Source organism: Solanum stenotomum, chromosome 10 (genome assembly GCF_019186545.1).
Source record: "Solanum stenotomum isolate F172 chromosome 10, ASM1918654v1, whole genome shotgun sequence".
NCBI classification, from domain to species: domain Eukaryota; kingdom Viridiplantae; phylum Streptophyta; class Magnoliopsida; order Solanales; family Solanaceae; genus Solanum; species Solanum stenotomum.
This window is the reverse complement of record NC_064291.1, coordinates 50,053,443-50,066,537: the sequence shown is the minus strand read 5'-3', so window position 1 is coordinate 50,066,537 and position 13,095 is coordinate 50,053,443. Positions and strand designations below refer to the sequence as shown.

General features: G+C 33.0%; 3 protein-coding genes across 4 annotated transcripts in view; 1 reads left to right on the top strand and 2 right to left on the bottom strand.

Moving 5' to 3' along the window:
• The window catches only part of LOC125841370 (heat shock factor protein HSF8-like), a 267,031-nt gene that overhangs the window by 66,065 nt on the left and 187,871 nt on the right, over nt 1–13,095 (top strand). The window lies entirely within an intron of this gene.
• Nucleotides 4,378–8,461, bottom strand: LOC125841373 (plastoglobulin-1, chloroplastic). Its single transcript, XM_049520488.1, has 3 exons — nt 7,714–8,461; nt 5,221–5,416; nt 4,378–4,975 (listed from the first exon to the last, which is right to left on the bottom strand). The coding sequence occupies exons 1-3, from the start codon at nt 8,442–8,444 to the stop codon at nt 4,667–4,669; spliced, it is 1,236 nt and encodes a 411-aa protein (XP_049376445.1). The 5' UTR covers nt 8,445–8,461; the 3' UTR covers nt 4,378–4,666.
• Nucleotides 9,874–13,095, bottom strand: part of LOC125841371 (glycerol-3-phosphate acyltransferase, chloroplastic) — a 14,865-nt gene continuing 11,643 nt past the window's right edge. Inside the window, exons 10-13 of one of the 2 annotated variants that reach the window (XM_049520483.1) lie at nt 12,262–12,381; nt 12,073–12,183; nt 10,364–10,542; nt 9,874–10,259 (exon numbers count right to left, since the gene is read on the bottom strand). In XM_049520483.1, the coding sequence (XP_049376440.1) occupies nt 10,408–10,542; nt 12,073–12,183; nt 12,262–12,381 (366 nt within the window). In that variant the 3' untranslated portion in view covers nt 9,874–10,259; nt 10,364–10,407. The remainder of the gene's footprint in view (nt 10,260–10,363; nt 10,543–12,072; nt 12,184–12,261; nt 12,382–13,095) is intronic. The other variant, XM_049520484.1, reaches the window with a different exon arrangement.

Genomic DNA, 13,095 nt, shown 5'->3' with positions numbered 1-13,095 from the left:
CACGTCGTTGTTATGACTTTGTCAACCCTCTCTTTTTTTCTTTTCTTTTTTAAAAGAGGAGAAATATTGGAAACTTGATACAAATTATTAGTTTCGTATCAAATTATTGATAATCTTAAAAATATTATTTGACTAATTAAATTTAGATAAATCACCGATATATCAGTATATGGCATAGCAAGTGTCTTAAACTGTTATAGGAGCATGATCCTCTTAATAAAAAAAGAGAGAGAATTGTTAAAAATACTTTTTAACTTAGCGAGAATTTAGGGTATAATTAATTTTGAATTTGTATAATTTTTGTATAATGTAATTTTGTATAATATAATTTGTATAACTATTTATATACTTCAGATGATTGTAATTGTATAAATTCGTTATTTCGAGTTTATACAAAAATAACTGAATTATACAAATGTACACACAAATTATACAAACCTGCGAATTATACAAACAGAGTAGCTTAAACTGTAGCTACATCCCGTAAATATGCAAACTATAGCTATGGAGCATAATTAAATTTATTATATACTCCTTTTCCATCCTTCTTACTTGATATCATTTGAACATGGAATATAAAATTATATATAAAATCATAATTTAAAATAAAAAACATAAAATTAAATTAAGTTGAAATTTTATTTAGACATACAATTTAGATTTCTAAGTTGTATTTTACTCCTCATAAATATGAATATTCTTCGAGTTGTGAAAACTCTTACAATTTTTTTAATTATACAATTTTACCGGATGAATAAATTAAATCACAGTTAATAAATAAGATAACAAGATATCCTAAGACATCGCATATCTACATATTCTTAAGGTGTCACTTCAATAAGAGTTAAAGTAATAAAAATTAAGGAAATAATTAAAAGGAAAGTTGACCTATTTTTACCCATATTTATGTCTTAAAATTTATTTTTCCCTCATTAAATATTCACTCTATTTATGTCATAACTCATAATAAAGAATCTGTAGTCTTACGAATAATTACCAGTACTAAAAATAATAATTTTATCTTAAACTTTTAAATACTCCATCCATTAAATATTCACTCTATTTATGTCATAACTCATAATAAAGTATTTGTAGTCTTACGAATAATTACCAGTACTAAAAATAATAATTTTATCTTAAACTTTTAAATACTCCATCCATTTACTTTTAGGAAAAATCCTTTTAGCCAGAAAATTTGACCAGAATTTTAAAATAAATATGTTATTTTACCTTTCTGAACATTTTTACCCNATTACCAGTACTAAAAATAATAATTTTATCTTAAACTTTTAAATACTCCATCCATTTACTTTTAGGAAAAATCCTTTTAGCCAGAAAATTTGACCAAAATTTTAAAATAAATATGTTATTTTACCTTTTTGAACATTTTTACCCTTTTAACTTTAATACCTTTTAATTAAAAAGTGAAAAAAGATCAGTTTATTTTTAAATAAAAAGGATATTATAAAAATTTTAAATTTCTAGCCAAATTTTCTGGTCATTTAGCATTACCCTTACTTTTACTCGTTAACTTTGAACTTTACGCGTTTCTAGATAAAATAAATATAAGTATTTTATTGCAATACTCGTATTAATTGATGTATAATCTTAAGTCTTGAAAATGATTCGAAAAATGAGTAATTAATATTGAAAAAATAATATAAAATAAAAATTTATTTTCTCAATATCATAAAATTGACAAATAAAAATATATTCTTAATTTATTAAACCAGCAAAAGCGGACTATGGGAGTAACAAGTAGGAATATAATGTTATTTTACCATTGTGATCAAATTCTGGCCAAATTTTTTTATCAAAAAGACTTTTCTTATTTTTTATAAGGACGATAAATATTTTAAGACATAAAGTAATAATTTCTTCTCTTCTTGTTTTTCAGCCTAGATTTCTTATTGTAATTACTAGTACTACCTTTTTTGTGATTGGCATGGCAGATTCCCCATGTCGTGTGGGCCTGTTTTTGGTTTTTCAATATTTTATTTATGACAACAAACAAAAAATAGATTTGTGATAGTGCCGATTGGCTAACTCAGAATTTCCCCTATTCAAGATATTTTTAAAAGAAATTAAACCAAATTCAACATGTATATATTTATACATACATACAAAAGTATTAATTTTAATCTTGTATATACTATATCATTTTCTAGAGTGTGAGGTTTGGATGAACCCTAACGGCCTTAGCTTCGCCCATGGTTGATGATGATGTGTTTTTCTATCAATTAATTTGAAGAATCAATGCTCAACGTTTTTCACAAATGATCGAAAAGTTACAATGAAAGATTATCCACATGGTTGATTGCAAGTTTAATTATGAAAGGAGAAGTCAATAAATAATTAAAGACAAGATATTTATCAATGTATAATCCGGCCAATTAATTTATAAAATATATATAAAAGTAGTCGATGTATATATAACCTTTTGGTATCAAGGTCCGCTTAATCCATCCCAAGTAGAATGTCACTTTTTTTTATAATTGAAAAGAATTTAATTATATAATTTCTCTTTTACCCTTAATGAATTATTTATAGGTACATAGATAGTCAAAAAAACGCTTCAGATCTTATAAATCTTATTTTTTTTTTAAAAAAATAAAATTATTCTGAGTCAAAATTCAAATAATATAACATAAATTGAAACGGAGCAAATAGGTAATTTAGAAGAATCCAGCGACATTTTCGTGGGAACTGCAATAAAATTTGTGCTTTTTGGCTTGTATTGGCCGGTTGGCTTTTCCTATTTGAATAGAATTTTCAAAGAGCGAGACTGCTGGTAGGACATTTGGTAGTTTGTGAGTTAGCATTCAATAATTCTGAATTTAGTATATTGAGTTGTTTGACAATAATTATGATTCTTGGTAGCTTTTGATTGGAACTTTACCCTTTTTGTTTTCATTTAGGTTCATTGGGATATGAGTCAATTCGGATTTGCATTATAGCAACACTCACAACATAATTTTTTTCCATTCCCATGACGCTCGAACTTCATACATCTAGATCCAAACCAGCACAATTCACGAAAAAAATTCTGTTAACACTAAGGGACCTTTTGGAAGGTTGGTATTAGCTGGGGTGGTGTGGGGGTGAGATTGACTAAATTATGTGAAATGAAGCTACTAACTAATGCGCCTGTGGCATATGATTATGATGTGCGACTTCCTATTTTATTCATTTTTTCTTAATTTCTATTTAATTAATTATTCTAACAAATTAAGGTCTCCATAATGCAGCTGCCAAAAGATCTGTTTGATTTTATTTTTTTTTAAAATCAGATCACTATTCCACTAATTATAAAAGCTGTCAATTATTGATAACCCTTAGAAATGTTCTTAAATACTTTTTATTATATCAACACGGGGGTAGTTTTCCTGTATTATCATTTAGATCTTGGAAAATATAACCTGACAAAAGAATCACTTATTTCTCAAAAAAAAAAAAAGTGCCTAATTAATCTACTATTGAATGAAAACATTAAGTTAAGGAATAATTTCAAAAACTTCCAAGTTTTGGTTCATCACATTAACCTCTTTTGAAGTTTGCCATACTATAATTATTTTCCTAATTTTTATTAGTTTTTTTTTTTTTTTGTAACAATTGTTTTTAACTTCACACTGTGAGATTACAATGAATATATTGTTCTAATTGTTTTTAAATTAATTATTACAAATAAAACAATTATAATCGGATAGCAAAACAAGAAAAAATCCAAAGGGAGCATGACCGAACATTTTAGTGAATTTGTCAAATTTCAAATCCACCAGTATAAACAAGACTTGAAGGATTTTGTAGTTGACTGGAGATGTTAATTTCTCTTTGAATAGCCCATTCTTAGAAAGCTTTTGGTGAAAAATAAAAGTCTTCAATTTTGACTTGGTTGCTAAAGCACTACTGTTGACTTGGAGAAAGTCTAGAACCATTTCAATTATTACTATCATAAATAAATTTTGGGACAAAGAAAAGTTCAACTTTCATCAAGAAGACTTTCAAGGCTAACTCTGCATTAATGAACCACTCCATCTTCCTAAAAGAAAAAGTGTGGTGTGCTACACACATCTTAGACTCAGTTTACCAGTACAGTTACTTACCGTCGTAAAAGATATTTATACAATCAAGTTACTTCGATCACAAATAAATCTCTATAATAAAATTATTTGGTTACCTAGTACTGGTAAGTGGAAGCTGAGAGAGTGGTAATATGAAAGGGAACCAATATTGCAGTCTTCTCTAAAACAAGTGAGAAGGGTATCTTCATGGGTAGTTATGGTGTATATGAGTTGCTGCCAAATTAGAATTACGTAAGTCTAGATTAAACGTAATTGTTAGGTTTTTTCTTTCCAGATAAGCTGAAATTACTGATGATTGACCTCCATATGATTAAATACTCATAACAAGAAATCGTCATCTTACTACATAGGAAAATGCAAAGCTATTTCACATTTTATTTGAGCAGAGACACTTCTACTAGGACTAATCTCACAGCTTGATCCTGAGATAATTCAGTGCAAGTACTCAAGTCCTAAAAGAGTGTCCCAATTTACAGCTAAGGAGTGTTAAATTCTACATTCCGCAATAAATTGACAGAGCAGTAGATACCATCGCTGTTCCTAAGGCATCTGTAAATCACAATATAGGATGATGGATACCTCTACTAATATAGAAGAGAACTCCCTTCCTTCACAAGCACAAAAAGCCCACCATCGCCTCTGGAGATCCGCATATCCTTATCAAGGTAGGTTGTGAGAAGCCAAGATTTTGTCCTTTCACCTGGAATTGGGATCTTGAGAGGAGGCTGACCAGAAATAGTTCGTGCTATACCTGCCACAGCGTTTTCTAGAGGACCTAGAGATTGCTGTACTGGAGAGAGACTTATCTTTTGCCCAAACAAATCCACAGTTTCCGGCAGATCTATGTTTGATTTTATTTCTGGAGGCTTAAAATTCCCTTCCTTAAATTCAACCTACAAAAGTAAGCAGTTGTCAGCCAAATGCAGAAGGAAAATGTAAGAATCTCCCAACATACTCTACAGAAGTTAACCAAGAAAACTATAATCCCCATCTACAATTTCCCAATATCTTGCATAATTAGTTTCTGAATTTCAAACTAACATTTGGCTGAACCACTAACTCATTTTTTTTTCTCTTTGTTCAGAATATTGCTGCAAGTACCTTTCTAAGGAAATTAGAATGGAGTCAACAAGGGTACCTGTATTCTAGAGGGGCTTCGAACTTCAAAAGTGGCAGTAGCACTAAAGGACAAGGTGGCTACAGGGCTTGATAATGTAGTCGCATTCTCTATAGTCAAGCTGTTTGTATTTACGTCTTGGCTAATCTTTTCTACCTTCAACAGAGGAATGTTGCCCACAGCAAGAAGAGGTAACAACTCAGAAAATGCAGTGAACCTGACAGATTGAGGAAGAAAAATAAGATTACTTGCTGCAAATACATCACTTATCATTTACTTCAAATCAGTTTCTGCATGAAATTTCACAACAAAAGGTTGCATTGTTCAGGAGGAAAAGCCCAAAATTGTCCCTTAAGTTTGGGCTAAGTTGCAAAATTATCCCTTTAATCATATACATCGATATCGATTAGGCCTGATGGCTTATTGAGACTATTGTGTCTAAGTAAAGGAGATGACATATTTTAGGTAGTTGACTTATGTATGTAATAGAAGCTTGAGAACACTCGCAAAAGTTTTCTTCAAAATTTTGAATCGGAAGAGTAACAGGAATACTTAGTCATGTATTCAGGTGCCCAATTGAAACACACCATACTTCAAGCGTCCAAATGAAATTTACTGGCAAGGTTTAAGGTGTTGTTGATGTGTTCAACCAAAAATCTTTAAAAAGAAACTTATGAAGAAATAAACTTTTAATAATACATAGCACACAACAAAGTATCATCAACGTTTATGCCTCAATGCCATTTTCCTACTCTATATTATAGACGAATAAACCCTTAACAGGACATCAACTATAAATATAGCTTTAAAAGGCATATCTTCAGCATTTAGGTTTTCTTCTGTGATATGTGAACCAAGATAGTAAATGTCAACGATCTTAAGTTCATATCTAATCCTATAAAATTGTACTTCAAAACTATTAAAAACAGTCTATCACCACTTCCAAGCATTTAAAATTCCAGTACTTAGTAAAACTCGACTTTCCCAGTAAAACCAGGGAAATAATAATAACAACAACAATCATTACATAAGAGTTGCGATAACAATGAAAACAAACAACTATACGTTAAGATAATCCCCCTTTTCACAGGAAGATAGTTAAAACCCTTCCCTATAGTTCAATGAAGTTGATTAAAATGAGAAGAAATTTGGGAACTATAGATGGCAAAGTTCAATATTTTTCTTTGGCAGGATGGAGATTATGCAGGGGCAGACTGCTGGTTCCTTTCAGAACTTGCTTCGAAAAGAAAGCTCCGAAAAATGCAGGCATGTCAATCTATTAAGTAACAACATGATAAATCAAAGGTGATATTATGCAACCAATGCTCTAATTGGTTAGGTTCTATGCTTTATGTGGGGTTAATAACTCAGTACAACATGTTGCAAGTTTGAACCTAACTTGTTTGTTATGGTATAAGACCAGAAATGGTTATGAGTAGAAAATGAAACATACTCAACTTTACAAGGGAGTGAATGCTAACCAAAGAACATCTTAATGACAGATAAAGTGATAACATGATCATTAGTTGTTGAAGTGATCTCTCTAACAGGAGCAAAGCTAAGTGAAACTTTCCTCCCAAGATAGAAGCAGCAACCAGGAGGCTTTAAATCCCAATGGGAAAACCATAGAATGAATATGAATCATGAACTCAAGCTCCAGTTACTACTACAATTTTTCGACGAATACTTGTTGCGCTCTTGAATAGATTCTAGTTTGACTAGCCAAAAGGGTAAGAAGAAAAGTAAAATATATTTCACATTAGAGTTTGCAATGTGAAGAAAGTGCAATACTTAGTTGAAAAGACATCGCATCAAGATTAAAATAATATAAGAAGCATTGGTTCATCCTATTCCCAGATTACCAGGCTAATTAGTTATGGAATTCTCAGAAATCCAAAGCATGTTATTACAGGACGAACAAAAGAATATATGGTCTTTAACCATGGTTGGTAACAACTGGAGGATACAGCCGAATGCAAGCATATTGACAAGTAACCGGCTAACGGCTCACCTCATAAGGTGCTTATTTAGAGGTCAATCTCGAGCTCCCTCTTAAAACTGTTATGATGCACCTATCTTGCATAGTGAACTCCCACCATAAAGTTCTAGCTACTGCTTTGGGTGCAATGCCTACATTGTACGGTTAACATCTATCATGCACCTAGAATTGGGGGAGAGCAACTTGCTCTGTGGTGTCAATGCTCAAGATAAGCATACCACTACCCATTCCATCAATGCCTTATCCCATTGAGAAAGAGATCAAAGTCAATTTGACTATCTGAAACTATCAATTACCCTTAAATATAAGCCCCATGAGATCAATATCAATTTATTAGAAATTGTTATTTGGGTTGTCCTGTAAACCACCCATTTTTCGATGAACCAAAGCCAGCATGCTTACGGAAAATATCAAAACTCAGCTAATTTCATATTAAAACAACAAAATACGTAATAAACGGAGGAACTAAAGTAAAAGAAGTAACTGAATAATCAAGCAATGAAGCAAAAACTCACACTAAAATCCAGTTCCCATCAAGCAACTCAGGAGACTCAGTTGGTGCTGGAGTAGGATTGGCTGCCTCCAACTGAGAAACGAACTCCAATGCCTCGGCCCGAATCTCCGATGAAGCCCGAAATCCGAAATCCGTCCCATAAACTGTATCCACCAAGCACCTTTTCAGCTCTAGAAGCTTCTCGTCCTCTCCAACACTCCCGTCAACTCCGGGACTTCCATTACCCCACTCATCCTCATACTTCGGAGGATCCGAATCCGCTAACTTCGTAACCGGTCCGGGTTCCGGCTCCGACTTCTCTCCCCATTCATCCACGAACTCCACCGTTTTATCGTCAGCTTTATCATTGTCCGGTGTAATAAAGGTCGGTTTTTCCGGGTCATTGGATGAGGAAATGGAGGATTGAACTGAGAAATCGGGAAATTTTCGAAGCCTAGAAGTCGGAACTGAAGAAGGAAGAGAAGTGTGAGGTTTAAGGGTGATTTTTGGGTTTTTAATGGTGAAAATTAGAGGATTGTAGAGGGTGGACATATTTAATGGCTTTTGGAAATGGACGTCCTGCGGCGGCGAAACCGTGGAAATGGCGGCGGAAGCGGTGGTTGTCGACGGTGATTTGAGACCGTCGGCTATATAGATGGTGGAGATGGATTTGGCACGTTTTACTTTGTTTTGAATTAAATTCTGCTTCACAAAATTTGTGTAATTTTTGTTGTCAGGAGGGACACATGTCATGCTGATTTTATTTTTATTTTTTGATAATTTGAGTTTTGGATTGTTGCTAGAAATTGGTATTTTGACATATGGTTTTGGAAAGTGAGCATTAAATTGTACTCCATCAGTCCAACATTACGTGTACACTATATTAAAAATAGATGTCCAATAATATTTATCCATTTTATAAAATTTTATGGATAATTTTACATTTAATTCTTAATTTATCCTTATCATTAATTATAATCATTTTTTTATTACATTATTCAAGACATTGTATTTATTATATTTAAAGGATGATACAGTAAAATTACTATTCTATTTATAGTTTCTTAAGAAATGTGTTAAGTCAATAGTAGACAACTATTATTAGAGAGGGAGTACTTATTTCGTTTTAAAACAAGTGATATATTTAGTTTTTACATATCCTTAAAATTTTATTTATTTTTTAAAAATAAGCAATATTTCTATTAGCTTATCCCTAATTAAATGTCTTAAAAAAGAATAATTCGTTAGTGGTGTAAACTTAAATGTATTAAAACAAGGATAATTCAGGAAAAATAAGATCAATTATTTGTTGAAATTCTAAAACACCTCTTATTTTGAAACAAAATAAAAGTGCAAAGTATCATTTATTTTAGAACATAGTAGTGTAAAATACTATGAATCGGATGAAAATAAAAAATAAAAGAGAGAAAATAGTAGTGTAAAATATTCTATGGTCATTAAAACTATAGTATGATTCCTCTAAGCTGGTAAATGGGCAGAGTCCTTCAAGTTGTTTAATAAACAGACTACTCTAGACTGGAAAAAAATGCATCTTAAGTTGAGACTATGCACGCTAAGCTCTTAAAATACATCGATCAATATGCCTGTCTGCCTCATTAAGAAATTTTGACCAAAAAATTAAGTTCAATACTAGAGCATCGTCTGTGCTGTGCCTTCATCATAGTGCATAAAGAATGACACTGTTGAAACAAGACACGCTTAGATACGTAATGCTTCACGCCCCCACCAAAACTATTTCTTCGGTTGAAACTGACACCCAAAAAGGTAGTTATCAAAGAAACATGTCCACTGCTATAGCAAATAAGAGGAATGCCAACAGGGATGTGAAGGGGCTAAGACAAAATATTTACTGGAAGCACAAGTGGAGAAAGATCACGAAGAACATAAATTAAAAGGAGAGAACACAATGAGCCAGGAGAACCCGCTGGAATATGCATGTTGTAGTGGAAATCCTTTCAAGCTCTGCTTTCATTAGGAATCCCATTGGATTATTGGAATTTGTGTTTGCTTAGATCGATCAAAAGACCAAACATTAAATCACACTATGCGGCCAATTGAAGGAGATAGGTTAATAGTCACTACCGTAGAAACTAAACCCGACTGCATTTGTTGTCAAATGTTGCATCAAACAGCATATCACGCTTATAGAAACTACAACACACACACAACTGTAGCAGAGCATCATTTATTATATTTCCCAACAAATTGGATTACCACTTCAAAGGCAAGATGAGCAGCAATCTAGGATAGCTACTAACACTTGACCTTAAAAAGTCAGAATTGACAGTACTTGAAAGCTATCATTACTAACAAATTTAAATCTAGCATTTGGTATAAATACAATGTAAAGCAGCTGTACATTCGTGTCAAAAGAATTATCTAAGCCCTGCCAAAAAATTCCTTCGGGTTATGTTGCTGTAACTTTGAGAATTACTTTGTTTGTATCAACTTTCTGCATAGACTAACCACATGCAACGTGGTATGTGGAAAGATTGTGAGTGTAATCCTTGTGATTTGATTGTAACTGCCAAACAAACATCTGCAAAACTAGTAATATATACCCACAAAACAAGAATCAGACACACATGGAATGAAGCCAATTGCTCCAGTTTTAAATTTTATCAACAGATCTTTTTTGGGTGAAGTAATACCTGACTACAGCAACAAGATTTGAAAAGTAAAGTTGGAAGAGAAGCTACTGCCATGGTTGTGATAATGAAACACTAGGTATTGATGCCTTCAGTCCTTGTTTGCCATGTATAGCAGAATTTAGCACATTGTACTGCTGGCTTACAGAGTCATAAAGTGCCTTTGTATATACCATCTTAGCCTGCATCAAGAAAAGTATTTACTCATAAGATCCTTTTTATTTATATGCAATTGACTTTTTCAGTGTGCAGTTTTTTAGCTTTCGATTCATCTCTCATTTCCTTTCCTTGATCAAACCAGCCACGATGCATTTCCCATCTATTTGGGAGGAGGGAGGGGATGGGGAGAAAGAAAAAAAAAAGAGTTCCAATAGCATTTCATAAAAATAAGATGCAAGTCTTTGGCTGTGAAATGGAACATCGATTTAAGATTGAAAACCCCATGGAAATAGAATATTAAAGAGAATTCTTGCAGTGAAATGGAAGAAGACTGAATTGGTGAAAACCATTTCCTTTAGTGAACAATAGAAAGCTGAGGCAAGTGGAAAATGTTAGAGCTTAAGGTCTGAAGGGCAGTGAAATTAGTTGAACCATCTTCTTTATCTAATGTAATGATAGAAAGAGAGGCAAAAGAAAAATGTTTGAGCTGAAGGTCTGAAAGGGTCTGGGAAGAGAAGAATTTTGCAACAGAAAACTGATACTACAGAAGTTGGAGGTAGAAAAATTAGTAGTACAACTGTCGAGTACAGCAGCTTAGGTAGCTTAAAATATAAGGAGAACACAGATGACACCCAAACAAGTCAGTTTACACCTGTGGAGGTAGCTTTATGTTACTCCCTCCGTTTAAAAAAGAATGATCTCCTTTCCTTTTTAGTTAGTTTAAAAAAGAATGACCTTTCTTTTTTTGGTAACATTTTAATTTCAGCTTTCCACGTGGTTTGTTTAAGGCCACAAGATTAAAGGGCAATTTTGTACATTTGACATAACTTTAATTTAGGACCACAAGATTCAAAAGTCTTCTTTATTTTCTTAAACTCCGTGCCAAGTCAAACTAGACCATTTGAAACGGAGGGAGTAGCAATTAGTGTTACTAAAAGTCGCATCAACCAACTTCCAATATAATTCAACACTCTGGGATAGTTCATCATTCATTTGAATTTCATGGAAACAATATTTTCTTTTTTGGCACATTGGAAGGTTCTCTATCTTATTTTATTTGTAAGGAAAAAAAGTATCACAAAATTTCCATCTTTAATTCATTTTCTTTTCCTCTGATTTGGGGACAGATTTAACTATCCTCAGAGAGCTTATAGATGCAGATTTCAGTTTATAGAATTAACTTGACAAAAAATGAATAAAACAAAACAGTATTAGATGAATGTGTTATTTGCATATTGAAAGTTCCTTTGGAACTTTACTTCTTAACTTTCCACCAACAAGAGAAAGATCAACTGAAGGAATCAAAATTTCTGCTAAACCTGCCCCCCTCTTAGCAAAGGTCAACTAGCTGTTCTTTTGGGTCTCAAATAGGAGAGCGAAAGAGTTTGGTCCAACTTTCCTTCTCCTCCTTCATTCTCTATTAAATAGAATGAATCCCCCCAGGTTCACCAACAAATACCACTAAACCTTTCATTAGGCTGTCAAATTTGGTTCAAAAAAAGCTTCCAATAATTTAAGTATTAAACCAAAGTGGACTTCCCGTAAAAACTAACCTCAGGGTCCTCCAAAGCACCAACAACCTCATGAAAATCAATTTTGGGTGCCACAGATATGCCAGCTCCATGAAAAGATACAACTCTTTTCTCTCCGATATTTTTCTCAACCTGCACTCTCGCAAGCAGGGATATGTAAAAAAACATAAAGTCATTACAGAAACAAACATAATTGACACAGTGACCAACCTGAGCAGGAGGGGGCATAATATCATGGCACAATATTGCTAGAGGATAAATGTGACCAGGGACACCAGCATGTTGTACAAGCCTCCTCATGTTGTCTGTCGCGGAAGCATCAAATGGTGCCTGAAGAAAGACAAGCAAAATGTTCAACCACAAGCTGCTCAAAATCAATTAATCAACTATCCATCAGTGGCAGATCAGTTGGAATCTGTTATATGATTCCTCTATATCCATTCAGGCCCATTTCATTCCAATGCATAATACTTGGCCTTTTAAAGGCAAATTATGGGTTCTCTAAACCAAACACCTGTTCCTTGAAAAATAATTAGCTTAGTCCTAACTAACTGGTATTTACCTATATGGATCTGGCTCTTTTGGAAAAATAAATTCAAATTTTAAAAAAAATGTCTCTTAACAAAGCATCATGATGAAGCATAAATACCAAAACTTTTGAAACTAACTGCCCATCATATACATAGAACTATGCTGGAGAAGAAGAGATATTATCACGGCTTATCAAAATCACCCTAGAACTGTCACAAGGCAAGTGCAATGGAGAAGTTTATTGCTGAACAAACAGAATAGGAAGAAGCAGTGAACCATAGCATGTACCCATGCAAATCTCAATAGGATACGAACAGTTAACTCCCCCTTAAAAGTTCAGGCAAATAATGCCAACATATTCTGAGAACTGAATCATAAATGTCCCAGCACACATCTGCAGATGACTATTCTCTTAAAGAGTCATGAACAACCTCACCTAGGAAATGGCTATTGATCAGGAACACAATTTTTTAAACAACAGGTCAGACAACTATAACTTATCCCCCCCCCCCC